At 47.0% G+C, this 27,295-nt stretch overlaps 1 protein-coding gene across 1 annotated transcript in view; it reads left to right on the top strand.

Annotated features, from left to right (window-relative positions):
* Window positions 1-27,295, top strand: part of DIS3L2 (DIS3 like 3'-5' exoribonuclease 2) — a 362,585-nt gene that overhangs the window by 296,166 nt on the left and 39,124 nt on the right. Inside the window, exon 14 of the mRNA XM_068968636.1 lies at window positions 23,280-23,359. Within this exon, the coding sequence (XP_068824737.1) occupies window positions 23,280-23,359 (80 nt within the window). The remainder of the gene's footprint in view (window positions 1-23,279; window positions 23,360-27,295) is intronic.

Genomic DNA, 27,295 nt, shown 5'->3' on the forward strand with positions numbered 1-27,295 from the left:
TTTTGGTGATGTGTCTCTTTGTATCTTTTGCCCACTTAACTGAATTGTTTGGTTTCTTATTACTGAGTTTTAAGAGTTTTTTTTATATTATGACTATAAATCCTCCATCAGATTTGCGAGATCTTTTCTCCCTGACTTTGTCTTGTCTTCTCATTCTCTTGTTTCTTTATTCCATCTCGCTTAATCGTTTTAGACTCTTTTGAAGAGCAAAAGTCTTAAATTTTGATAAAGTCTAACTTACTGAATTTTTAATGGATTGTGTTTTGGTGTCACATCTAGGAAATCTTTGCCTGACCCCAGGTCACAAAGATTTATTCCTATGTTGAAGTTTTATAGTTTAAAGATTTACATTTAGGTTCCTCACTTATTTCCTAGCCCCAGAAGTTTCTTTTAGAAAACATTTCCATTAAAGAGACAGACACCCCTGGGCAGATTTGGGATGGATTCAGTCCTGGCAGCCTACCCAGGAAAGGTGCCCTCCAGGAACCATCTGGAAAGGAGATGTGGGCTTCAGAAACTGCCCAGGAGTGGCTGTTAAGCAGATAGGAGTTTTCTCTGGCTTAAGACTGGGCATAATAGTGAAGATTGCATCTTATAAAGGAGAGTTAGGGTACTAAGAGAAAAACCTCCAAACTTTCTGGATAAATCCTCTGACGGCTGCCCAGAGTCCGGATGGTGAATGGTGCCAAGCACAGGACTTTGTCGATTACATGCAAACACCCATGTCAGTGACTCACCCGATCATGCTTTAATCTCATAACCGAGAGAGAGGCTTTTAAAAATTACTGTCAACAAGGCAGCTCGCTGGTTATGACTGCCATTGAAGTTGGGCTTTCCTCAGAACAGCTGGGGTGTAATGTGGTGGGAAGAAAGCCTGATGTGAGTGAGAGGCCAAGGACTGCTTGCCTGGGAAGGAAGGATGTGCAGCTAACGTTTGACAGAAATCTGTGAGCTGAATGACTTCAGCCAAGCTGAGTAGAGGCCTGTCATCTTTCATCCATGGGAAAATACACTGCAGCAAAAGAATTCAGAAAACAGCACTGATTGTCAGTTTTGTGTCAGTCACTGCAGGGCAGGTAAGAAACAGTAGTCCAGAGCACACGCCAACCAGTAAAGTTGATGGGAACCAGGAGAGGATTCCTGTCCCAGTACAGGAGAACACATAAGAGTAGGGCGGCCATGGCTTCCCCAAGGGTCTTCCAGGCTGAGCAGTGCGGGGGTTGGAGTGTTCTGGCAGGTGCAGGCCATTGGCCCAGCTGGGTCGTAGGAAGCACTCACAGAGACAGTGGGAGATGCTATTAGAAGCATGTGTGCATGCTAAGTCATTTCAGTCGTGTCCAACTCTTTGCAACCCTATGGACTATAGCCTGCCAGGCTCCCCTGTCCACTGGATTCTCCAGGCAAGAATACTGGAGTGGGTTGCCATACCCTTCTTCCAGGGGATCTTCCAGACCCATTGATCGAACCTGTCTCTCATATCTCCTGATTGGAAGGCAGGTTCTTTACCACTAGCGCCACCTGGGAAGCCCCATTGGAAGCGTGAAAAGTGAAAGCGAAAGTCACTCAGTCGTGTACAGCTCTTGGCGGCCCCAGGGACTATATAGTCCATGGAATTCTCCAAGCCAAAATACTGGAGAGGGTAGCCTTTCCCATCTCCAGGGGATCTTCCCAACACAGAGATCAAACCCAGGTCTTCCGCGTTGCAGGCGAATTCTTTACCAGCTGAGTCACAAGGGAAGCCCATTGGAAATGTAACCAGGGTCAGTCTCACAGGACCTTGTTTGTTCTACCCTGGTATACAAGTTCCTTCTTGAATTCAACTTGGTACCATTGAAGTATTTATCATATGGGCATGATAGAACAGGACTTTCTTTTCAGAAAGATCTCTCTGGAAGCTCTGTGGAGAATGAATTAGAAAGGGCCAGTTAGACGGCTGCAGTGGTCATCTGAGGGAGACCCCATAACCTGCAGTCATACAGCCAACAGGAAGCCACAGGTGAGGAAGACCCTGAGGAGGTGGAATCAGAACCCAAGAAAGGGAGGGGCGCCTGGATGGATGTTCCTGGGTCTCTATGCAGCGGCCTGGATGTGGCACCACCCGGGAGAGTCCGCCCACCATTGAGGGACCAAGAGCAGGACTGAGGACCCTCTGAGCTTGAGGTACACAATGGCCATCCCATTAAAAGACACCTGCATGGCAGCCGGCCTCGGAAGCCTGGTACGTCTCCGCCACCCCACTCCAGGGGAACTGTGCCTGTTCCTGGAAGCATTAGAAATACACGTGCCTGCTCAAGTGCAGTGAGCAGGACAGGAGACATGCTATAAAGCTAGTGAGGCGGTGCGGACGCACAGAACATTGAGGAGCAACACGTGGTGCAGCGCGGAAGCCTCTGTCCCTGACCGCGAGCCAGGGTGCTGGACAGGGCTTCCCCAGGGCATGGAGCCGGGGCAGGGCAGCCATCCTCGGGACTCAGCCTGCCACCGCCACCAACCCCTTACCTTCTCTCTCTTCCCAGCCCAGCTCTTCTCATCTTTTTTTTTTTTTTTTAAGTGAATTCACTCTCAGTCCTTTTGAAACCCAACATGTCATTGATAGATGAGGCAGTATTCTTTAACTTCAAAGGAGAAGAAGTGAGTGAGTGAATGGGGTCCAGGGGAGTTGAAAAGTCCAAGGGAACAAGAGACGCATGGGGTGACCCCGCCGTCAGGAGGAGCGCCCTCAACCCCACCCCTGCTGGTGCCCTGCGGAGGCCCAGACAATGCCACTTTCAATAAATCATGAAGGATCCTGAATACCCGTTTTTGTCCATTTTCAATGAACCCTGGGCATGTTGCTTAAGATATGACCAGCCATTTGTGCTGGGTTCCCAGCTACTCAAAGGCTCGAAGTCAAGTGCTCTCTGGACTAAATAATGGAGTCTTTGCATATGAGATTTTGGGGGAGCTTTTTTTTTTTCAGATTTCCATAGCTAGTCACGGTAAAGGTGACCTTGTGGGTAGTGTGGGCCATTGTGACCCTTCACACATCCATCCTTTGAGTGATGCTGAGCTTTGTGGGGTATCCATGCAGCACCTAATTCAATCATGCGTTTGACCCCTGCCTCTCTTTGGCACTGTCCTCCTCCCTGTGCTGCTGGGTTGGGGGGAGGCTCTGCACAAACCCTGGCTGTCCTCGGGAGGCATTCTGTGCTAAACAGAGAGCTCTTGGCCATCTTTCCCACTTTGGGAATTCTAGGCCCCCTGGTGACTCTGGCCTGGGGAGCGGGTGCTTGTTCTCAGGAGGGTTTGCTCATGAAGATGCCTGCTGGAAGCGCCTTTTAAGAGTCCCCGGGTAGCTTCCACACTGGAGTCTTGGAAAGCAATGAGAAAAATAACCTGGGGTCATTTAAGGGCTGGCTGGTCATTTCCTTAATCGTCTGTGACTGTTAAGAGCCTGACTTTCTATAAAGAAGCACAGAGGCTTCCTTGACTTGTTATTAATAATAACAAACAGCTAGAATTTATTGACCACCTGCCATTTGCCAAGTGCTTTCAGATGTTACCTCATTTAATCCTTAAATCTTATGCCCAATTTTACAGATGAGGAAACTGAGATTTTCAGGTAACTTGTCAAAAGTCACATAGCTGGAAACAGCAGAACTGTGATAGAAACATTCCTTATTCGGCTTAATTTTTATCATCATCTCTTGTTTTATATTCTTTTATGAACCTAAACAATGGATCAAGGGCTTCCCAGGGGGTGCTAGTGGTAAAGAACCCGTCTGGTGGTGCAAGAGATATAACAGATTCAGGTTCGATCCCTGGGTCTGGAAGATCCCCTGGAGGAGGGCATGGCAACCCACTCCAGTATTCTTGCTTAGAGAATCCCATGGGCCAAGGAGCCTGGCAGGCTATGGTCCATGAGGTTGAAAAGAATCTGACACGACTGAAGCGACTTAGCACATACATAGCACATGAACCTAAACAATGGGTCAAGTCCTACTTATAGGATAACTTTGAAAGGTTATCTTAAAATACCATGTGATCTCATTTATACAACATTCTTAAAATGAAGGAATGATAGAATTGGAGAACAGAGTTGTGGTTGCCAGGAGTTTGGGGATGGTGGGGGACAGGGAGGTGGTCTAAGGAAGATCTCAGTGGTGAAGGAAGAGTTGTATATCCAAGTTTCAGTGAGAGTTACACGAATCTACACATGTGACTAAGTGACATAGAACTAGACACGCATACCATGCCAGTGTGTTGCCTGGGTTTGATACTGTGTTAGAGTCGTAGAAGATGTCACCTTTGGTGGAAGCTGGGTGGGGCCTCTCTGTTCTGTTTTGGCTACTTTTGTAAATCTGTAGTCATCTCGAAAAGTGTGTAGTTGAATTCACCTGAGTGGGACCCCAGCCTTGCACCTGGGAAGGGGCCAGGTCTCAGCTCAGAAGGCAGTCCACATCAGAAAGCTACAAGTGGCCTAGGAAAGGAACCCACACTAAGAAGAAGGCCCGGGATTCAGCCTCCATCCAAGCCTCTGTCATTTCATGGGAAAGGACTGAGCTGAGAGTCAGGGCTCCTGGGCTCAAGGCCCGGGGCTGCAATTCTGTGACTTGGGGCAGGCCTCCCAGTGTCTGTGAGCCTGCATGTCCCCAGCCATAAAGTAGGGGTGGTCACAGCGCTCACCCTCTGAGGTTGTTAAGAGATCCACTAAGAGGACACATTAATGTGCACACGTTTAGCACAGAAGGATTTACTGTGCATATTCATCTTGTTACCATCGTCAGCGTGATTTTATCTGTTCCCAGGTGTACCCTCTACTTCGTAGTCAGACCAGTCTTGTATGTATTCACAGTGAATGTTCTCTCTTATTTCTCTAGTTTGGATCACTTATTATTCCAACAGTTATTTCTTGAGTGCCTACTTTGTCGAAGACTCTTGGGGACACAGTGATGGACGTGACCTGTGTGGTCTGTGCCCAGACAGAGCCGAAGTCCTGTTTTCCCCCATTCCCTGCAGTCTCCCACTCAAAGCAGGGTGTCCTGCAGACTCACAAGGCCTTGTCTCTTGCATGCAGCCACGCTAGCAGCCCTTCTCCAAGCTCCAACCGCGCTAGAGTCAGTGTGACTGGCTCATCTCTGCCAGCCTGGACTGTCCTCTCCCCCTGTGCCTCCCGGGGTGCCTAGCCTGGTACTGAGCAGAACAGGGAGCATCTTTAGCAAGTAGTTGCCCAAAGAACTGTAAAGTTCATGGCTAGAGGCGCCCAGGGCAGTCTGTCTTCTGAGGCTTTCACTTTACAGATGACGTGAGGGACAGCCCACGGTCTACATAATGGAGACTGGCTCTCTGGGTCCCCAACACATTTCTTCAGTAGGATATTAATAGATCCTGTATTAATCTTAGTTTTTGTTGTCGCTCTTTTTTTTCATTCCTGCTATTCAGTGTTTTGACTAGCTGGCTGGCACTTCTTTTAGCCTTTTGCAAACCCAGAAGCCCTTGGCTGCGGTGTTTGCTCTTCTTTCTAACTGTGTGACTGAGCCGTGTCAATCAGAGGGCAAGTGCATTGAACTGGAGAGGCAGAGCCAGCCCACGTGGCTCTCTCTCCCGTGCCTTCAGTTGAGTGGGCTTACCTGGCACCCCCAGTCTGCCGGCAGGCCCTGGCCTCTGGCAGGCCCACCCAGGCATCTCCCTTCTGTGGCCCAGCTTCTCCACCTGAAGCTGGGCGGGCGGTCTGCACAGTTTCTCACTAAGGCAACTGGCCTTCAGTTTCAGTTGTTCTTTGGTCAGACCTTTGCCAGTGAGCCCTGCAAGACTGATGCTCTGAACCCCAGTTACTGTCCTCTGTCTCTTGGAATCTAGGAGAGAGAAGTACGTGGTTGGAGCCCCAGCATCCAGCTTAGTGCCCTCTTCACAGATGAAGGAATAGCAGGTGTGGCCCCCGGGACTGCCCAGACTGCAGTTAGGTGGGTTTGGGGTCCCTTTCTGGCTCTGCCAAGTGGGTTGATAAAGCAGCCGACCTTGGGTAGGCAAGCTACTTAACATCTCTGCACCTCGGTTTCCTTGCCTGAAATGGCAGTAACAGAACCTGTACATGTGGTGTGCTCGGTGCTGTGTCTGGTTGAATGTTGGAGCCTCTTATTTCTGCTGCTAATGGCACGGCCCTACAGCCCCTCAGAGTTCTTTTTTTTTAAGGTTCGTGGGGATCAAAAGCAGAAATCGATGGGGCTGTCTCTGTTGCAGCTGACAATCTAGTTGGACGGTGTGAGAGTTAAACAAATATACAGCTGGAGACATGTTTCAACTTGAGAATAAATGGGAAGAATCCGACCACGATAGAAGCAGTTTTCCCACATCCGGACTGTCAGAAGCCAGCCTCCGCCGTGCTCTAGCAGGTCGTCGCGGCCTCTTCCCTTACCAGGCAGGGATTAACAGACAAGTTGTTGCTGGTGCAGAGGTGCAGGGCAGCTCCACCTTGAGACACATCTGCCAACCTGGCGAGGCCTTGGGAGCTTTTCTGTTGAGGCACAAGCCTCACGTTGGGGCACCATGGCCTCCCTGCCTGCTGCTGCAGTGGGGAGCAACCCATCTGGAACACGGTCCAGTAAGGCTGCCTGTGACAGATGACCCCGCAGCAGCACGGCCCCCCAGCCACCGCAAGAGCTGGCAGGGCTCCTGAAGCCAACGGGGAGGCCATGAAGCGTGTGTCCTCTTGCAGAGTACCCCCTGCTGCGTGTCCTGCACACAGAGAAGGGTCTTCCCAAATACCACTCCAGTTAAGAAACTGAACCCTCTTATTGTGGAAATGCCTCTTATTGTGGTATTAGAGAGATCACGTCTGGAACTGTTGGGTCTCCCCCAGTCAGTTGTTCCAGTGTGCTGTCCTCTAAATTTGATCTCAACTCATTATAAGGAATAACTCTAAGGCTTATTACATCAGGAACATTTATTTTGCCATAGCCAGGTACTGTTCTAATGTGCTTTCTCTCATGTGATTTCCACACAACCCTGTGAAGTAGGTACCATTATTGTCCCCATTTTACAGAGGAGGAAACTGAGGTGCAGAGAGGTAAGGTAACTTGCCTGGGGTCGAGTTGCTCGTAGGAAGTAAAGCCAGGATTCGAAATCAGCTTCTGAAGTGTCTGTACTCTTTCTTCTCTGCAGCGTTGCTTGTTGTTTAAAGGGACCCCCCCCCCCCACTCACAGGTGAAATGAACTCCTTTCTTATATAAGGCCTGTGTCCCAGGCAGGAGGGTCGCTGCTAAAGGTGACCTTTTAAGGGTGCTGGAAAGAAAACCTGTCTGGTGCTCTGGACAGTTATCCTAGAAGATCCCCAAGGTCCCTGCAGTCTGTGGGGGGGGGGGCGCCTCTGACAGCCCCCTAAGTTCCAGCTCAGAGCCCCTTGAGAGATTACACAAACGTTGGAGGGAAAACACATTTCTGCCCAATGAAACTGTTTCCTTAAGATTATTGTGGAACTTATTCTTTTTAACATTGAACATTACGTCTAGTTTCTTAAACGATTTTCAACTCTGCAAGATTATCCAAAGATTCTCTATTACCAAAGCTGATTTTTCGGTTAGCAAGGCAAACAGAAAGTCTGCTCTACTGGATCCGAGCCCTTTCTAATATCCTCCCCTAACCTCCTTAGATGTTTTTGATCTTTGTTTATCATCCTAGCTATAAGCTGCTTTCTGTATTTTCTTTAAAGATCACAGTGCTCATCTGTTCTCTGGTTTTTGCCATAGTTAGAATGGTACCTATTTGAGTGATATATTGTTCAAAAAGAAAAGGCTGTTTAAGACACTAATCATTATTTTGGACGAGAATAGAAAGCTCCCGTAACCCCAGGAATGGTTCCCCTAGGTGTCCCTTTCAGGCTGTTGTGAGCAATCGAGTAAGTGTTGTCTGATCAATAGGCATTTTGTGACTGGATGGCTGTGGACAGTGATGGTTTTGCCAGGAGGCGCTGCTAAGCCACTGCTGTAGGTGAAGGCAGGAGCAGGACAGTGGGGCAGATTGGCAGCCCTCAGACCAGAATGTTGTCCTGGAATACATTGTCCAGACACTTGGCCTCATCTGGGTGGAGGGAAACACAGCGGTGTGGAATCAAGTCATGAACTTTGACGGTTGCTCTTGGCCACATAAGACAGCACGATGCAAGGGGATTCTTCTTCGCCGCCTCTTTATGAAACATCTAAAGATGTGAGTGCTGGGCCTCGTAAAATCTTCAGAGCTTCTCTTCTGACAGATTTAGCAGGGACTTATTACCATGGCTTTCTTCCAGTAAACCTAGAAAGTATCTTACATTCATCCATAAAACAAACCATGAGGATGACTGTAAAGGAACTCAGCCCCATTTTACAGGTGGGAAGGCTAAGGCCTTCAGAACCCCACACCAGCCCGGAGTCCAGGGAGGAACAGAGGCAAGGCCAGGGCTGCTGGCTTCCAGCGTGGGGTTATATAACTGCAACTCCTCAAGTCCCTGGAAACTGAGGCCAATTCCCTGGAAGATCATTCTGTTCTCTTCTGTTTTTTCAAGAATAGAGCCAGCTTGATCACTGGCTCTGAGGCTCGTGTCCCGTTTTCTTTCTTCCACAAACTGAGTGCCTACCATCAGGATCCTTGTTCAGTCAAGTTGTATTCGAACTTGCCCGGATCTCCTATTTTGACGTGTGTTTGGCTTTTACTTTATTTATGTGTACTCTTAACTGTTTCCAAAACGGATTTGAGGAGACTTACAACAAAGGGAACACACAGTAAAATGAACACAGTAGAAAGAAAAATGGAAAATCAGAAGCAAGGAGAGGAGGCGGGAGTGACAGGACATCTAGAAGAGTGAGCATAATTCCTGTGATCGGGCGTCATATTTCCTGGTTCCAGGATCAGAAATGCAGAGGTAGCGTCCTGCTTTGCGGAGAAGAGAGAGATTTCATAAGGTTATTTCTTAGAACAAATCTCATTAAAAGTCAAGGGACCCTTTTCCTGGCACTACAAGCAGTTCTTCACATGAGGCTTGATCTCGGGGCCTTATGTGTTGTAGTGGACAGATTTTACATGTTTGGCCAATGAAGAAAGGAGGTGTGATAAGGTTATTCACAAAAACACTCGGATGAAAGTTGGATAAAACACAGCTTGAAGAAGGGAGATAAGCTAGTGAGCAAGCTCATGTCGTCTACAGATGTCACTTCCCTGCAGCCTAACCTGACTCAAGGACAGAGTTGAGTCCACTTCCCTGAGTGAGCAGGTAGCCTGTCACTTAGGCTGCTTAGGAGGCAGAAGTAATAGGACATATAGAATGTGAGCATAGTTCCTGTGATCGGGCATCATATTTCCTGGTTTTAGTATCAGAAATGCAGAGGTAGAAACTAGGTAGCAAGGATGCTGAAGTGGGGCCCCTGCTGAGGGGATATTCTCCACAGTTTAGGGTCAGCCACAGGCTTTAGAAAGCAAATGACTAGGTCGCAGAACGGATGACATATTCTAAATGCCAAGGGACCCAGACAGTCTCTCTCCAAAATGCACAGCCAGCTCCATGCACATGGAGGGGCCACGTGCAGCCCGCCACCATCCACAGGGGCACTCCTCTGTGGAAGCAGCTTCAGGCAGCTCCCATCCTAAAGAGTGGTTGGCTTGAGCCCTAGAGCTGGGCAGCGATAGTTCTGATCTGGTCATGTCCCAACACAAGTCACCCTCTTTGGCCATGAAGACCCTCAGACCAGCTCCTGCTGTGGGGGTGTTGAGCACCTTTGTGACACCATCCCCACCTCTGACTGCGTGTGACAGCTGTAGACTTGCTCCTTATGCTTTGTGTTCCTTGTCGTCATAGTTCTCAGGGATTTGAGGAGCCTAAGAGGAGGCCCCAGTGACCAGGGAAGGGCCTGGTCAGGAAGGCTGGGGCAGAGGAGTGCCTTTTGTGCCAGCCCAGGTGCTGGGGAGGGCAGTGAGCACTTCTGTGCTGGTCTCATCCAGTGAGAAAGACAGAGGTGCTGTGGGGCCACACCTGGCAGAGCTCCAGTGGCCTCGCCATGCTGGTGAGCCATGAGGTAACCCTCGCATGGTGGACAGGACTGGCTTGCTGACTGAGGCAAACCCAGCGTGAACCAACCAGGCTGTGTCTCCTGAATAAGAGCACCCTTCCCCATGGGCTTCCCTTGTAGGTCAGTCTATAAAGAATCGGCCTGCAGTGCAGTAGACCTGGATTCAATCCGTGGGTCAGGAAGATCCCCTGGAGAAGGAAATGGCAACCCACTCCAGTATCCTTGCCTGGAAAATCTCATGGACAGAGGAGCCTGGTGGGCTGCAGTCCATGGGGTTGCAAAGAGTTGGGCATGACTGAGCGACTAACACTTACTTACTCCCCATGGGTTGACCATAGCTGTGGAGACAGGTGGCTTTTCTGAGCAAGTAAAAATACCTTAGCCCTGAAGAATCTTTGACTTGTCATTCTCTTAAATGAATATTTATTGGAGTATAAGTGCTTTACAATGTTGTGTCAGTTTCTGCCATACAGCAAAAGTGAGTCAGGTATATGTTTACATATATCCCCTCTGTTTTGGATTTCCTTCCCATTTAGGTCAACACAGAGCACTGGGTAGAGTGTGCTGTGCTGTGCAGTAGGTTCACATTAGTTATCTATTTTATACACAGGAGTGTGTATATGTGGCCTGGTAAAGAGTTCACCTACCAATGCAGGAGACCCAAGAGACGCAGGTTCAACCCCTAGGTTGGGAAGATCCCCTGGAGAAGAAAATGGGGAACCAGTATATTCTCCAGGCAAGAATACTCACTCCAGTATTCTTGCCTGGAGAATCCCATGGACAAAGGAGCCTGGCGAGGTACAGTCCAGGGGGTCACAAAGAGTTGGACATGACTGACTGACCACACACGCATGGTGTGTATATGTCAATCCCAATCTCCCAATTCATCCCACCACCCCTTCCCCCCTTGGCGTTCATATGATTATTCTCTACATCTTTGTCTCCATTTCTGCCTTGCAAATAAGATCATCTATACCCTTTGGGCTTCCCTGGTGGTTCAGATGGTAAAGAATTGCAGGAGACCCAGGTTCATTCCCTAGGTCAGGGGGAAGATCCCTTGGAAAAGGGAATGACTACCCATCTGAGTATTATTTCTTGGAGAATTCCATGGACAGAGGAGCCTGGTGGGCTGTAGTCCATGGGGTCGCAAAGAGTCGGACACGACTGAGCAGCTTTCACTCACATACCCTTTTTCCAGATTGCAGATACACACATTAATATACAATATTTATTTTTCTCTTTCTGATTTCACTCTGTGACTTGACCTGTCATTTTGAACCTTAATGAGGATAGAACAAGCCTCTGGAACAAGGTGCGATGGAGTCAGGAGAAGTGGCCTTAAGTGAAAACACAGCTGTGGGGTTTATAGACGCCACTGCAGGGAGGCGTCATCCAGTGGGATCGGCCAGCCTCGCTATAGACTTTCCAACACTAATGAATTGGGAACTCCATGCTGAACAGGATTTAGTTTGATGGGTCGCTGTGCCAGCAGATGGATGTATTTTTCTTGAAAGACCAAGGTGCCAGAAACCTCCGTGATTACGTTACTGGAGCAAGGTTCTTTTTTGTGGTTTGTGCCGTTGAGCGTCAGGACTGCAGGATTCTCTTGCTCTTTCTCACTCTTATTTTTTCCAGGTCAGAACCAGAGCTTGGGGTGGGGAGGAAAATCCTGCTGAATGAGCAAGTTCTTTCTTAAAAAGCTCTCTCCAAGTCCAAAAAGACTTCAGTGGACTTAGGAGAAAGAAACTTAATACATTGCCATAGAATCACTGTGAACCAAGTGAAAGCCAAGTCCACAGCATCTTTGTCTTATAAAAGAAAGCAGAGAGGAGATGGAAAAAAAGGAAATAATGCTGAGGAAATCCAAACCAAACAATGAAAACTAAAGAAGAAAAACTAACGATCACCTCAGAGAGAATGTGAAGATTTCCTTCTAATAAGATTTTCTCAGTTTGCAAAACCGAGGCTCAGGTAGAAGTAACTTTTCTATTCTTTTTTAAGTGTGCCATAAATAGCATACCTGAGATGTTTGAACTGTGATGGGATTTGCCACTTTGCGCTTCAGGAAGAGTTGGACACCCTGCAGGACCCTTGGACTGTGAGGGAAAAGTCGGCTATGGAGAGGCTGGAGGTGTCCCAGCCTGGTCCCTGACCTGCGTTTGAACCTTGGTCCTAATAGCTAGCAGATTGAAGCAAGCTCACAGGCCTCCTGCAGAAACCATGTTGGTTTGAACCAGAGCAGTCCTGGCCCCAGATCCAGCACTCTGCTTTCACCAGCTACCTCTCTTGTTACACCCCTGTGAGAGGAACTCAGAGAGGGGTCATGGGGCTCGCCCTTATTCCATCACCGAGCAGCCTGCAGAAAGGGAAACCACTCTCTTCTGCATGGCCTGCAGGTGCCGTCCAGACCATGGCCAGAAAGAGAGCTGGGTGCCCATCAGAGGCCACCTTGGTTCTGAACAAGACAGGCCATTCCTGAACTTCTTAATGCATCTCTTACCCTTCTTAGATCAGGCCAGCATTTTCAAAAGCACTGGAGTCTCTGAGATATTACGTAGCTGTTTGGAGTTTAGTACCACATGGCCTGTGTGTCTGTTCCCCAGGAGTGTGGCTGTTTGGGAATGCCAGCTGTGCACCTGAGCAGACTAAAGACCAATTTGCTCATTAGCCCAGGGGAACATCTCACAAGCCACCCTCGGCCATCTTTGTTGTCCAGTCCCATTCCTCTCTTCCAGTTATTCTCATGAATGTAATCCGGCCCGTTGGCATCCCTGGGCTGATGTACAAAGAAAGGTCTCTTTCCTTTCATGAATACATTAAATGACTCCATGGACCCCTCTGCTGCTTGGCCTGGGGCATTCGTTCTTCCCCTGAGATTCACCCGAAGGCCCTTCCTCAAGCGATGTCTGAGAGCCCTGAGGAAGCCTGCCTTAGTCCTAAGTCAGTCAGTCTCAATGCTCACCTATTGCGCCAGCTAAGAAGATGGCCCTGTAGTCTCACTTGCCAAGACTCAAGGAGGCTGAAGGAGGACTTTTGTAGGCCCAACAACTCCAACAGGGCCTGCACCCCACATTCCCACAGTCTGTGGGGGAGGCCTCCAGCCTCTTCTGCTCACCCCAGCTCCTTCAGATCACTCACAGTGCCAGTTTCCCCAGGGCCCACACTGAAGTAGGCAGGCAAGGTCAGAAGGGGTCCCAACAGGAGTCTCTGCCCTCCTCTGGGGTCTAGCCTAAGCCTCTGGACGCCATAGGCTCTTCTCTTCCTGCTAGAGAGACTGGCTTGTCTTTTGTCCAGAAGAAAACCTTACCTCTAAGCAGACCCATTTAAAGCCTCCCTCCTCTGCTGGTGGAAGTCGACAGAGCAGCCTTGTCACTGCCTATCGTGGTTCCTTTGCTGCCTTCCCTCCTTACGCAGTACAGGAATGTCGTGCAGTTGGAAACTGTCCTCCCAGGGAGAAGGTTGACTCATAGCGGGCTCTTCTGCTTGACATGGCACTGCTTCTGGAAAGGGAAGGCCGGACCTCATGACGTCTCAGAGCAGCTGTCATCCTGGCAGGCCAGCGGCCCAAGCCGAGCCACTTGGTGGACGGGCCCTGATTAGAGCCAGCACTGGCACAGAAGGTGGCCTCTAGGCCTGCCTGTTTCTTCACCACGCTTGGCTCATGAGGCATCTTCCATAAGTATTATGGAGCGATGGACTGAGCTCCTCTTCAGAGACACTGTGAGATGGGAGCCCCTGGGCACCGAAAGGACTCAAGCCGCTGCTGGCAGTCTGGAGATACAGTGGCCAAAGGCGGCCAGATGTGCACAGGCTCTCTTTACAGAAGTGAGGACTTACAAACTCCATAAAGTGGGGTGACTTCAGGAGCCTGCAGGGGGCATGATTCTGTGCCTGTAAGTGAAATGACCGGAGCAGTTTGTGGCTGACAGGTAAACAAGATGCTCTGAACCTCTGCTCTGCAGTTCAGCTCAACACCAGGCTTTGGGCACCTGCTGTGGACAGAGCTAGGGCACCAAGTGCCTGGGGTACCTGGTGAAGCTCCCACTCCTGATCCCTTGGACGCCCTGGGGAAGAACAGCCATGCCTCCAGTCCCCGGAGGAGGGAACTGGAAGATCCACTCTTACAGAGAGAATCTTGAAGGATGCGTGAGATCTTGCTGGGACGGACCAGAAGGACTCCCCCGGAAGCACACGGAAGAGCCTGGAGGTCTGACGTGCCTGGCACTGTCCAGGCTTGCAGTGAGCAGTGCGGTGTGGAAGGAGAGCATGGAGCCTTGTGGCAGGAGAAGGCCGGGGCGCTCTTCCCATCGGGCCGACTCGAGCTTCTCCTCCAAGACTTCGTCCTCGCCCCCAAGGCCCTCCCCAGTGGGCTCACCCGCCTCAGCACTTGCCACCTCACCCGACCCTCAGTCGCAGTCCACATTCGATTATGCGGCAGCCAACCCACAGAAGGACTGGACTGTGTTTCATTCATTTCTATACTTCTGATGTATAGACAGCAGGAGAAGCCATCAAAAGTCCTTACAGAGGGCCGTGTCATCAGGCTTGTGTTTAGAAGGATGACTCAGCTGCGTTATGGAGAGTGGATTAGAGCAAGCGGAGCCAAGGAAGTGGAGTGTGTCGGTCTCCTCGAGAGAAATAATGAGTGGTTACAAAGAGCAGCCGAGGCCCGGGAGGCTGGCAGGGAGCAGGCTCGGCTCTTGTCAAGGCCCTGGCTCTGCTCTTCTCAGGTCTTTTGAGTCTGCTTCCTTCCTGAGCTGGCTTCCTCCTCGGGCTGGTAGCAAGCGAGTTGCGACAGTTCTGGCCCTCGCGCTCAGAAGCACCCAGCAAACATTGGCCTCCACTGGATCACATGTCCGTTCCTGAACCCATTCCTAGGGCCAGGAAATGCCATGCACTGACTGGCTTAGGTTCCTGATCAGTTACTGGAATGTATGTGAGGTCACCTTAGAACTGCCAGGCCCAGCCCTGGAGACTGGATCTGCTTCCCTCTGAATCCCCTGGCCTGGGGCAGGAGGGTATAGCTGAATGAAGCTAGAGTCTCATGAGGAAGGAGAAAGTGACTGCTGGACATGGTCTTACATCTGCAGAGGGACCAGTTAGACTGATTTATTCACGTACAGAGGAACCAGTTGGACTGATTCATTCATGTAGAACTGTTCACACAGTAGGTGCCTACACACACCCACACAACCTGAACACCTCCAGGACACGCCTTCTGAATTGGTTTATCTGGGAAACAGTCATCATCTTTAATTGATATGCGACCTCTCACGGAGGACCCCACCCCAACCCCAACCTTGGACTCTCCATTTCTTGACCTTTCTTTCAATCTTGTGATTGACTGTTCCATCTCCAAGATCATATGCAACCTACTCTCTGACCACAGCCCCCAGTCCTTCCCACTCCCTCATCCAGTTCAGTACAGTTCATTTCAGTCATGTCACTCCTTGTGACCCCATGGACTGCAGCACACCAGACTTCCCTATCCATCACCAACTCCTAGAGTTTACTCATAACTCATGTCCATTGAGTCGATGATCCATCCAACCATTTCATCCTCTGTTGTCCCCTTCTCGTCCTGCCTTCAATCATCCCCAGCATCAGGGTCTTTTCTAATGAGCCAGCTCTTCGCATCAGGTGGCCAAAGTATTGGAGTTTCAGCTTCAGCATCAGTCCTTTCAATGAATATTCAGGACTGATTTCCTTTAGGATAGACTGGTTGGATCTCCTTGCAGTCCAAGGGACTCTCAAGAGTCTACTCCAACACCACAGTTCAAAAGCATTAATTGTTTGGTGCTCAGCTTTCTTTATAGTCCAACTCTCACATCCATACATGACTACTAGAAAAACCATAGCCATGACTAGATGGACCTTCATTAGCAAAGTAATGTCTCTGCTTTTTGATATGCTATCTAGGTTGGTCATAACTTTTCTTCCAAGGAGTAAGCATATTTATTTCATGGCTGCAATCACCATCTGCAGTGATTTTGGAGCCCCAAAAAATAAAGTCTGACACTGTTTCCACTGTTTCTCCATCTATTTGCCATGAAGTGATGGGACCAGATGCCATGATATTTGTTTTCTAAATGTTGAGCTTTAAGCCAGCTTTTTCACTCTCCTCTTTCATTTTCATCAAGAGGCTCTTTAGTTCTTCATTTCCTGCCATAAGGGTGGTGTCATCTGCATATCTGAGGTTATTGAGATTTCTCCCAGCAATCATGATTCCAGCTTGTGCTTCATCCAGCCCAGCGTTTCTCATGATGTACTCTGCATAGAAGTTAAATAAGCAGGGTGACAATATACAGCCTTGACATACTCCTTTTCCTATTGGAACCAGTCTGTATTCCATGTCCAGTTCTAACTGTTGCTTCCTGACCTGCATACAGGTTTCTCAAGAGGCAGGTCAGGTGGTCTGGTATTCCCATCTCTTGAAGAATTTTCCACAGTTCATTGTGATCCACACAGTCAAAGGCTTTGGCATAGTCAATAAAGCAGAAATAGATGTTTTTCTGGAACTCTTTTGTTTTTCGATGATCCAGCGGATGCTGGCAATTTGATCTCTGGTTCCTCTGCCTTTCCTAAAACCAGCTTGAACATCTGGAAGTTAACATTTCACGTATTGTTGAAGCCTGGCTTGGAGAATTTTGAGCATTACTTTGCTAGCATGTGAGATGAGTGCAGTTGTGCAGTAGTTTGAGCATTCTTTAGCAATGCCTTTCTTTGGGATTGGAATGAAAACTGACCTTTTCCAGTCCTGTGGCCACTGCTGAGTTTTCCAAATTTGCTGGCATATTGACTGCAGCACTTTCACAGCATAATCTTTTAGAATTTGAAATAGCTCAACTGGAATTCCATCACCTCCACTGCCTTTATTTGAAGTGATGCTTCCTAAGGACCACTTGACTTCTCATTCCAGGATGTCTGGCTTTAGGTGAGTGAGCACACATCATGATTATCTGCGTCATGAAGATCTTTTTTGTACAGTTCTTCTGTGTATTCTTGCCATCTCTTCTTAATATCTTCTGCTTCTGTTAGGTCCATACCATTTCTGTCCTTTATGGTGCCCAGCTTTGCATGAAATGTTCCCTTGGTATCTCTAATTTTCTTGAAGAGATCTCTAGTCTTTCCCATTCTATTGTCTTCCTCTATTTCTTTGCATTGATCACTGAGAAAGGCTTTTTAATCTCTGCTTCCTATTCTTTGGAATTCTGCATTCAAATGGGTTTATCTTTCCTTTTCACCTTTGCTTTTGGCTTCTCTTCTTTTCTCAGCTATTTGGAAGGCTTCCTCAGACAGCCATGTTGCTTTTTTGCATTTCTTTTTCTTGGGGATGGTCTTGCTCCCGGTCTCTTGTACAATGTCATGAACCTCTGTCCATAGTTCATCAGGCATTCTGTCTATCAGATCTAGTCCCTTAAATCTATTTCTCACTTCCACTGTATAATCATAACAGATTTGATTTAGGTCATACCTGAATGGTCTAGTGGTTTTCCCTACTTACTTCAATTTAAGTCTGAATTTGACATTAAGGAGTTCATGATCTGAGCCACAGTCAGCTCCTGGTCTTGTTTTTGCTGACTGTATAGAGCTTCTCCATCTTTGGCTGCAAAGAATATAATCAATCTGATTTCGGTGTTGACCATCTGGTGATGTCCATGTGTAGAGTCTTCTCTTGTGTTGTTGGAAGAGGGTGTTTGCTATGACCAGTGCGTTCTCTTGGGAAAATTCTATTAGCCTTTGCCCTGCTTCATTTTGTATTCCACGGCCAAACTTGCCTGTTACTCCAGGTATCTCTGGACTTCCTACTTCTGCATTCCAGTCCCCTATAATAAAAAGGACATCTTTTTTTGGTGTTAGTTCTAGAAGATTTTGTTGGTCATCATACAACCATTCAGGTTCAGCTTCTTCAGCATTAGTGGTTGGGTCATAGACTTGGATTCAGAGAAGGGAATGGCAACCCACTCCAGTACTCTTGCCTGGAAAATCCCATGGACAGAGGAGCCTGGCAGGCTGCAGTCCATGGAGTCGCAAAGAGTCGGGCACGACTGAGCGACTTCACTTTCACTTTTCACTTTCATGCATTGGAGAAAGAAATGGCAACCCACTCCAGTATTCTTGCCTGGAGAATCCCAGGGACGGAGGAGCCTGGTGGGCTGCCGTCTATGGGGTCGCACAGAGTCGGACACGACTGAAGCAACTTAGCAGCAGCAGCAGCATAGACTTGGATTAAGAATTAAGTTTTCCAATTTTCCTGTTACTAAGGACAACAGATTTTATTTTATCATGTTTCTCATAAAGACTTTGGAAAATGCAAAGAAAGTTAAGACATCACTGTTGCAGTCTTGAGAGTCTCTTGGACAGCAAGGAGATCAAACCAGTCGATCCTAAAGGAGATCAACCCTGAATATGCATTGGAAGGACTGATGCTGAAGCTGAAGCTCTGATACTTTGGCCACCTGATGAGAAGAGCCGACTTATTGGAAAAGATCCTGATGTTGGGAAAGATAGAAGGTAGGGAGAGAAGGGTATGACAGAGTTCAAGATGATTGGAGGGCATCACCAACTCAGTGGACATTAGCTTGAGCAAGCTCCTGGCAATGGTGAAGGACAGGGAAGCCTGGCGTGCTGCAGTCCTGTGGGTTGCAAAGAGTTGGACATGAATGAGCAACTGAACAATGACAACAACAATTGCTGTTGCCATTTTGACATTGTTCCTTCCAGTCTTCTATGCCATCTGTGGTTTTTTTTTTAAATGTACTTTTTTGGGGGTATGTGATCAAATATGATTATATTCTTTGCAGCCAAAGATGGAGAAGCTCTATATAGTCAGCAAAAACAAGACTGGGAGCTGACTGTGGCTCAGATCATGAACTCCTTATTGCTAAATTCAGACTTAAATTGAAGAAAGTGGGGAAAACCACTAGACCATTCAGGTATGACCTAAATCAAATCCCTTATGATTATACAGTAGAAGTGAGAAATAGATTTAAGGGACTAGATCTGATAGATAGAGTGCCTGATAAACTATGGAAAGAGGTTCATGACATTGTACAGGAGACAGGGATCAAGACCATCCCCTTGGAAAAGAAATGCAAAAAAGCAAAATGGCTGTCTGAGGAGGCCTTACAAGTAGCTGTGAAAAGGAGAGAAACAAAAAGCAAAGGAGAAAAGGAAAGATATAACCATCTGAATGCAGAGTTCCAAAGAATAGCAAGGAGAAATAAGAAAGCCTTCCTCAGCAATCAGTGCAAAGAAATAGAGGAAAATAACAGAATGGGAAAGACTAGAGATCTCTTCAAGAAAATTAGAGATACCAAAGGAACATTTCATGCAAAGATAGTCTCGATAAAGGACAGAAATGGTCTGGACCTTACAGAAGCAGAAGATATTAAGAAGAGGTGGCAAGAATACACAGAAGAACTGTACAAAAAAGATCTTCACGACCCAGATAATCACAATGGTGTGATCACTCACCTAGAGCCAGACATCCTGGAATGCAAAGTCAAGTAGACCTTAGAAAGCATCACTATGAACAAAGCTAGCGGAGGTGATGGAATTCTAGTGGAGCTATTCCAAATCCTGAAGGATGATGCTGTGAAAGTGCTGCACTCAATATACCAGCAAATTGGGAAAACTCAGCAGTGGCCGCAGGACTGGAAAAGGTCAGTTTTCATTCCAATCCCAAAGAAAGGCAATGCCAAAGAATGCTCAAACTACTGCACAATCACACTCATCTCACATGCTAGTAAAGTAATGGTCAAAATTCTCCAAGCCAGGCTTCAACAGTACGTGAACCGTGAACTCCCTGATGTTCAAGCTGGTTTTAGAAAAGGCAGAGGAACCAGAGATCAAATTGCCAACATCCACTGGATCATGGAAAAAGCAAGAGAATTCCAGAAAAACATCTATTTCTGCTTTATTGACTATGCCAAAGCCTTTGACTGTGTGGATCACAATGAACTGTGGAAAATTCTTCAAGAGTTGGGAATACCAGACCACCTGACCTGCCTCTTGAGAAACCTGTATGCAGGTCAGGAAGCAACAGTTAGAACTGGACCTGAACAACAGACTGGTTCCAAATAGGAAAAGGAGTATGTCAAGGCTGTATATTGTCACCCTGCTTATTTAACTTAAATGCTGAGTGCATCATGAGAAATGTTGGGCTGGAAGAAGCACAAGCTGGAATCAAGATTGCTGGGAGAAATCTCAATAACCTCAGATATGCAGATGATACCACCCTTATGGCAGAAATTAAGAGGAACTGAAAAGCCTCTTGATGAAAGTGAAAGAGGAGAGTGAAAAAGTTGGCTTAAAGCTCAACATTCAGAAAACGAAGATCATGGCATCTGGTCCCATCACTTCATGGCAAATAGATGGAGAAACAGTGGAAACAGTGTCAGACTTTTTTTTTGGGGGGGGGGGGCTCCAAAAATCACTGCAGATGATGACTGCAGCCATGAAATTAAAAGGCGCTTACTTCTTGGAAGGAAAGTTATGACCAACCTAGATAGTGTATTGAAAAGCAGAGGCATTATTTTGCCAACAAAGGTCCGTCTAGTCAAGGCTATAGTTTTTCCAGTGGTCATGTATGGATGTGAGAGTTGGACTATGAGGAAAGCTGAGTGCCAAAGAATTGATGCTTTTGAACTGTGTTGTTGGAAAAGACTCTTGAGAGTCCCTTGGACTGCAAGGAGATCCAACCAGTCTGTTCTAAAGGAAATCAGTCCTGGGTGTTCATTGGAGGGACTGATGTTGAAGCTGAAACTCCGATACTTTTGCCATGTCATTCGAAGAGTTGACTCATTGGAAAAGACCCTGATTCTGGGAGGGATTGGGGGCAGGAGGAGAAGGAGACGACAGAGGATGAGATGGCTGGATGGTATCACCGACTCAATGGACGTGAGTTTGAGTGAACTCTGGGAGTTGGTGATGGACAGGGAGACCTGGCGTGCTGCAATTCATGGGGTCACAAAGAGTCGGACACAACTGAGCAACTGAACTGAACTGAACTGATCAAATATGCATCTTGCTTCTTTTCATCTAACCCGAATATTTCCCCAGGTTAATAAAAATTCTTTATAAACCATTTAACGCCATATGCTATTCTGCACCTGACTCTAGTATGGTTTATTTAACTGTTCTGCTATTTCTGGTTTTTCAGAGTCTTTCCAATAAATAATACTGAAGTAAATAGTTTTTTAAAAAAGAAAACTCTTTCCTCTACATTTATGATACTTTTCCAAGCCATTAATTTGTAACTTGAATCACTGAATCGAAGGCTTTGAAAATTTCTAAGCAGTAGAGTCTTTGAAATGGACTAAGTGTATAGAGACCTGAATTTAGCTACAAAAAGGAAAGTAAAGAAAAAAGGGGGGATTGTAATTAACAGATATTTGTAAATAACTGCTTTCTGTTTTACTGAAAGAGGGCTCGGAAGATCCAAGCGGTGCTCTGTGGGGAAAACATGCCTTTGACTTGAAGTTCCTGGCTCCATGCTGGTGAAGCAGGGCTTGTTTCTGCTTTTTTATTTTCATCTGGGTCAGTGAGAGGACAGGCCATTCCTACAAGCTCATGTCCCTCTAAGGAAGAGGAAAAGCATCCAGAATCTAATGATGCACATCAGTAGTTGTGTCAGCAGCTTTCAGTTAAAAAAAAAAAAAAGCTATAATAATATATCCTCCTAATGTGCAGTTAATTTTAGTTAAAAATTTCCCTGGTGATTTTTTAAAATTTAATTGAACTATTTTGGCCACACTGTGTGGCTTGCAGGATCTTAGATTGAACCCCAGACCATCACAGTAAAATCACCAAGTCCTAACCACTGGACCTCTAGCAAATTCCCTCCCTAGTGATGTTTAAACCCAGGAAATTTGTAAATCTGGTAACTATCTCTGCATTTGGAAATAAATGTTAACGCTGCCCTAGCTGTCCAGGCCCCAGCAGGACAGACACACCTCACAGAGCTCTGGCTTCTCAGCCACACCTGAACACTCCTCTTAGAATCCGGAAAGAAACCAAGACATCATCACCAGAATCCTTGTTCCTGATCTTCCCTAATCAGGAAAAAGCTAAGGAGCGCCTCCAAGTCAACATGGCCAAAATCAGACGTTGGACTGTCTGCCCGTCCCTGCGTTCAGTCCTCCAGCTCAGCAGTGGAATCACCACCTGCCTGGTTGTTAACATCAAAAACCTGAACCATCCCCGACTTCCTGTTTTCTGTCCTCACATTCTCCAGCACCGAATCCATCGGCATATTCTGTCCATTCTGTTGCGGAACCTTTACTCAAGATCTCACATTGTCCATTTCTGTCCATCTCGCCCACCTGCCCTCTGGTCCCAGCCCCATCACCGCTCACCTGCACTGCTCAGTTGCCTGCCACAGGGGCTCCTACTTCTGTCCTCCCCACTGCGGTCTTTTCTCTAATAGATAAAGGTCTTTTCTGTAATAGACAAAGGGATCCTGCTAAAACATAACTTTGGTCATGTCATCTACCCCTTTCTTAAAACTTGTCAGAGGCGTCCCTTTGCTAGTAAGGTAAAGGTCAGAAGTTCCAACATGGCTGAGAAGGCCCTGCATACCCTGCCCTGGCCTTCCTTTCCAGCATCAATGCCCAATATACACCCCCCGCCCCCAATCCATCCTTCAGCTCCTGCAAGTCTTGCATCCAGGGCTCTGCCAAGGAGGGCCCTCTTCTCTCCCCTCCATCCTTCCCACTGTCTAGGTAACCCCGTCTTCCCACTTTCCCAGTCTAGGTCAGGTTATTTACCCGTGTAGAAACACAGGAGGTTTTTTTTTTTTTTTCCTTCAGAGAACCTATTTAAAGTTTCACATATATATTTATTTATATATATATATATATATATATATATATATATATAAATGTTTTTTCCATTCATCAGCACGATTATGTGATGGATGTCTGTCTCCTCTACTAAACCACAGGATCCTCTCTGCTACTGTTCTCTGCTCTTTCCCCATCAGCTCACTCAGGGTCTGGCACCAAATGGGGGCCTTAATAAAAGTTGGTTGCTCGCTGAATGGAGAACTTGAGTCCTGGTGACAGTTCTCCTTGACACCCGTGTCCCTGTAAGGTGCGGGCTCTTCCCAGGGCGGGCAGGCCAGGTTCTCAACACCATGTCCTCTTGAGGGAAAGTGATTTTGCTTGTTTTCTTGTTTTTTCGTTTCTTCATTTCAGCTGTCAGAATGAACAGAGCACACTGCCTAAAACGTACCCGTTTTTCTCTTCTCTCCTTATGCAGCTAAAGCTGGCTTTCACCCTGGACCACGAGACTGGGTTGCCTCAAGGATGTCATGTCTACGAGTACCGAGACAGCAACAAGTAAGCCACTCTGTGGGAAAGCGTGTTGCCTGACCCTGTCCTTCCCCTGGGCCACCCCTGGGCTTCCGTGTACGCGGCCTCCCTGACTAAGAGATCCTCAGGGAGACAATCACACTTTTTGTGGCTGTATTAGAAAAGAGCTGGCACAAAAGTATTTCTCCTGTAAAATCTCCTTTGCCCTTCTGTATAGGGTGTGAAAATACTTGTGTCAGAACAGATGTAATGTATTAGAAGTATTGGGTTGGCCGAAAGATTAGTGCAGGGCTTACGGGAAAACCCAGACGAGGTTTTTAGCCAACCCAATATATTCCAAAGCGAACCTTCCTTTCCAGGCTGCAGCTCTTCTTGACCCCCCCACCCCTACTTCATCTCCAATCATGGGCTTGCTTATTGGGCTCACTGTGTGACTTTTGCTGTAGTTCAGTCTGACTGTACTGTTTATAGGAGTTTGTTGTGATAATCCACCTGCCTTGTGAATTTGTTTTCCATTTTTTAAATAATTTTTATTGGAATATAGTTGATTTACAATGTTGCATTAGTTTCTGCTGTCCAACAAAGTGAATCAGTTTTCCATATACATGCATCTGGTGTTTTTTTATTTTCTTTTCCCACATAGGTCATGGCAGAGTAATGAGCAGAGTTCCCTGTGCTATGCAGCAGGTTCTTGTCAGTTATCTATGTTACATATAGTAGTGTGGATATGTCAGTCCCAGTCTCCCAATGTGTCCCTCCTCTTTACCTTGGGAATTTCAGAGATGGGCCATTCGTGGGTACCTACAGAGGTTTAAGTTGGTGACCTTGTTCAAAGATGGCTCCTGGCATAGTTTTGTACACTTCTTTTCTTCATCCCAGGCTGCCTCCTTGACTGCGTGTGTTTGTCTGTGGGACAGTGAAAGTGGTGATGAGTGAGGTGAGGGGTGTGCTCTGAAGAAGATGATGAGCGTGATGAATGGTGAAGGCAGCTGCCATTGAGCACCTACTGTGTGTATCACAGGCGAAGGATCAGTCAGTTCAGTTCTGTCACTCAGTCATGTCTGACTCTTTGCGACCCTGTAAATCACAGCACGTCAGGCCTCCCTGTCCATCACCAACTCCCAGAGTTTACTCAAACTCATGTCCATTAAGGTGGTGATGCCATCTAACCATCTCCTCCTGTCATTCCCTTCACCTCCTGCCCTCAATCTTTCCCAGAAGCAGGGTCTTTTCCAGTGAGTCAGCTCTTCACATCAGGTGGCCAAAGTATTGGAGTTTCAGCTTCAACATCAGTCCTTCCAGTGAACACCCAGGACTGATCTCCTTTAGGATGGACTGGTTGGATCTCCTTGCAGTCCAAGGGACTCTCAAGAGTCTTCTCCAACACTATGGTTCAAAAGCATCAATTCTTCGATGCTCAGCTTTCTTTATAGTCCAACTCTCACATCCATACATGACTACTGGAAAAACCATAGCTTTGACTAAATGGACTAGTCGAGGGATAGTACGGTAATTAAGTGTTATCCCACTTAATTCTCATGATAACCTGAAGAATTTTCTTCTATTACTATTGTATTTGCAGAAACTGAGGTCTAGGGAATGTAAGTAACTTGTTTAAGGTCACTTGCCACAGCTGAGTGAGGCAGAGTCAACATTATCACATTAACTCTGGGGAAAAAATAGATGAAAGACAACTGATGTCCCAAGGTGCTACTCAGTGATGACAAGAATAGTCCCAACCTGGACGTGAGGACTAATTGTTTAAGTACCCAAGCTGGTTTTACCCAGTGGAAGGATCAAATAGGCACATGCCAGTGGAATCTTCTAGAAGAAAACTTGATCTTCCTTAAGAACTCTTGCTCTGTTATTGGTGGCAGATGGGTTACTGAGTGCCTTCAAGACCAAATCTCCATTCAGATTACTTTCAAAGTGTTACTTGTCTTTGTAATTTATCCTTAGGAGAATGCTATCCTAAGCTATTATGTACCCGCAATTCCTACCAAATCAGTCATTCAGTAAAGTTGACCAAGCATCCTTTAACACCATCATTCTTCTTGGATGGCTCTGTTTCTGGAAAACAGTTGCAGGATTTTTAGGCTGTTGTGTCAGAAGGCAGCCCTTCATATGACAAACTGTGGCCCCGGAAACACAATGGTGTCAGCTTCATGGCCTGACTCTCTGCTCCTTGAAAATAAGGTTGGCAGAGTTTCTGTTCAGTAGGAGAAGGGCAGTAGCTTGAAGTCCGTGTCTGAGCAGTTCAGAGGTCTGGTGACAACAACTCACATTGTCATTGAAGCTGATCAGAGAGAAGAGCCAGCTTTGTTTCTTGGCCTAATCCCGAATTCTGATAACTATCATGTTATCAGACAAAGCAATGTAGGAGAGAATGTAGGAGTTGTGAGTATTGAAAAGCTTTGACTGAAGACCTGTAAGAGAAAGCCTTTGTGCAGGAAACTGGGGAGGAACCATGATCCCGGGAAGTGTGATAGATGCCCCGGGGCCCCCCTCTGTGGTTTTCTCTTGCTCCTCTTAGAGGCAGCCTTGGGGTTCATTCTCAACCTGTGGACAAGTTTTCTACCCTCCCTGAGCCTCAAGTTTTTTCATCTCTTAAGAGCAATGGGATTAATGATACTTTTCTGATATGATTGTCATGGGGATTCAATGGGGTGACATCATCGCCCGCCTAGCACATAGAATGCTTGCAGTAAGTGTTGATGGCCTCTCCTTCCCAAACAGAAAAATCATCTCATGACTTCCCTTCTGTTTTCCCAGTGAGCTACGGCTACAGCTTGCAGAGTACTGATGGGGGCAGAGGCTGGTGAACACGCCTCTTGTAGGCCTCAGCCGTGAGCACTCTGTCCGAAGGCAGACTAGACTCCTCTCCCCGCTGTGACCTTGAAGTCAAGCGTGTAGAACCCCCTGAGTTTGGCTGAGACATTCCTCTCTCTCCCCGGCTCTGCCCTGTCTGTGTTTCTCTGTTCACTTTCAGGGACAATTCCTCGACTGCCTGAATCTCAACAGTGGTGTTTAGGAAGTGAGATTCCAGCCCAGCCCCTAAGGGACTCATTTTGTCTCAACCAAAAAAATGAAGGCAATAGCATCAGAGAAATAAGGTTCTACATATAAAAGAAATTAGTGAATATTGTTGTTGTTTTAGTCGATCAGTCTCGTCTGACTCTTTTTGTGACCCCATGGGCTGTAGCCTACCCGTCTCCTCTGTCCATGGGATTTCCTAGGCAAGAATAGTGGAGTGGGTAGCCATTCCCTCCTCTGAGGGATCTTACCCACCCAAGGATCAAATTCAGGTCTCCTGCATTGCAGGCAGATTCTTTACTGCTAAGCCACCAGAGAAGCCCCAGCTGAATATTAGTTGGGTACAATTAATTATTGAAACTCCTTTTATCTGGGTATTCCCTGAAATATAATTTGTAATCATTTTAGTATTTATCACTGCCAAGTGCAATCCGTCAGCAAAGAAGTTTTTCTGAGTAAGTACTGAGGCTCTCACATTCTCCCCAGTGGTCTTTCCCATCAGATGGAATAGCTTTGAAAATAGGCACTCTGCTTTTCTGCTCCCTGGACTCTTGTATCCACATCCTTTCCTAGAACATCCTAGTAACCCCGATACGTGACTCCACATCATGCCATTCTCCTTCTCCATGAAGAAGTTCCTTTCGGCCTCTGGGCTTCAAGGAAAACAGACCCTCAGACTTGTCCAATCTCTAGTAGGACCTCAACTCTGGAGGGCACAGTTCTCAGGTAAATGTTCTTTTTTTTTTTTTTTTTAAGTTTTCCTTTTCAATATTAGTTATATTTGGCCACACCAGGTCTTGGTTGTGGCATGTGGGATCTTCAGTGGTGGCAATGTGGGATCTAGTTCCCTGACCAGGGATTGAACCTTCATTGGGAGCATGGAGTCTTAGCCACTGGACCACCAGGGAAGTCCCCAGAAAAACATTCTTA

Source organism: Capricornis sumatraensis, chromosome 3 (assembly GCF_032405125.1).
Source record: "Capricornis sumatraensis isolate serow.1 chromosome 3, serow.2, whole genome shotgun sequence".
In the NCBI taxonomy this organism is placed as follows: domain Eukaryota; kingdom Metazoa; phylum Chordata; class Mammalia; order Artiodactyla; family Bovidae; genus Capricornis; species Capricornis sumatraensis.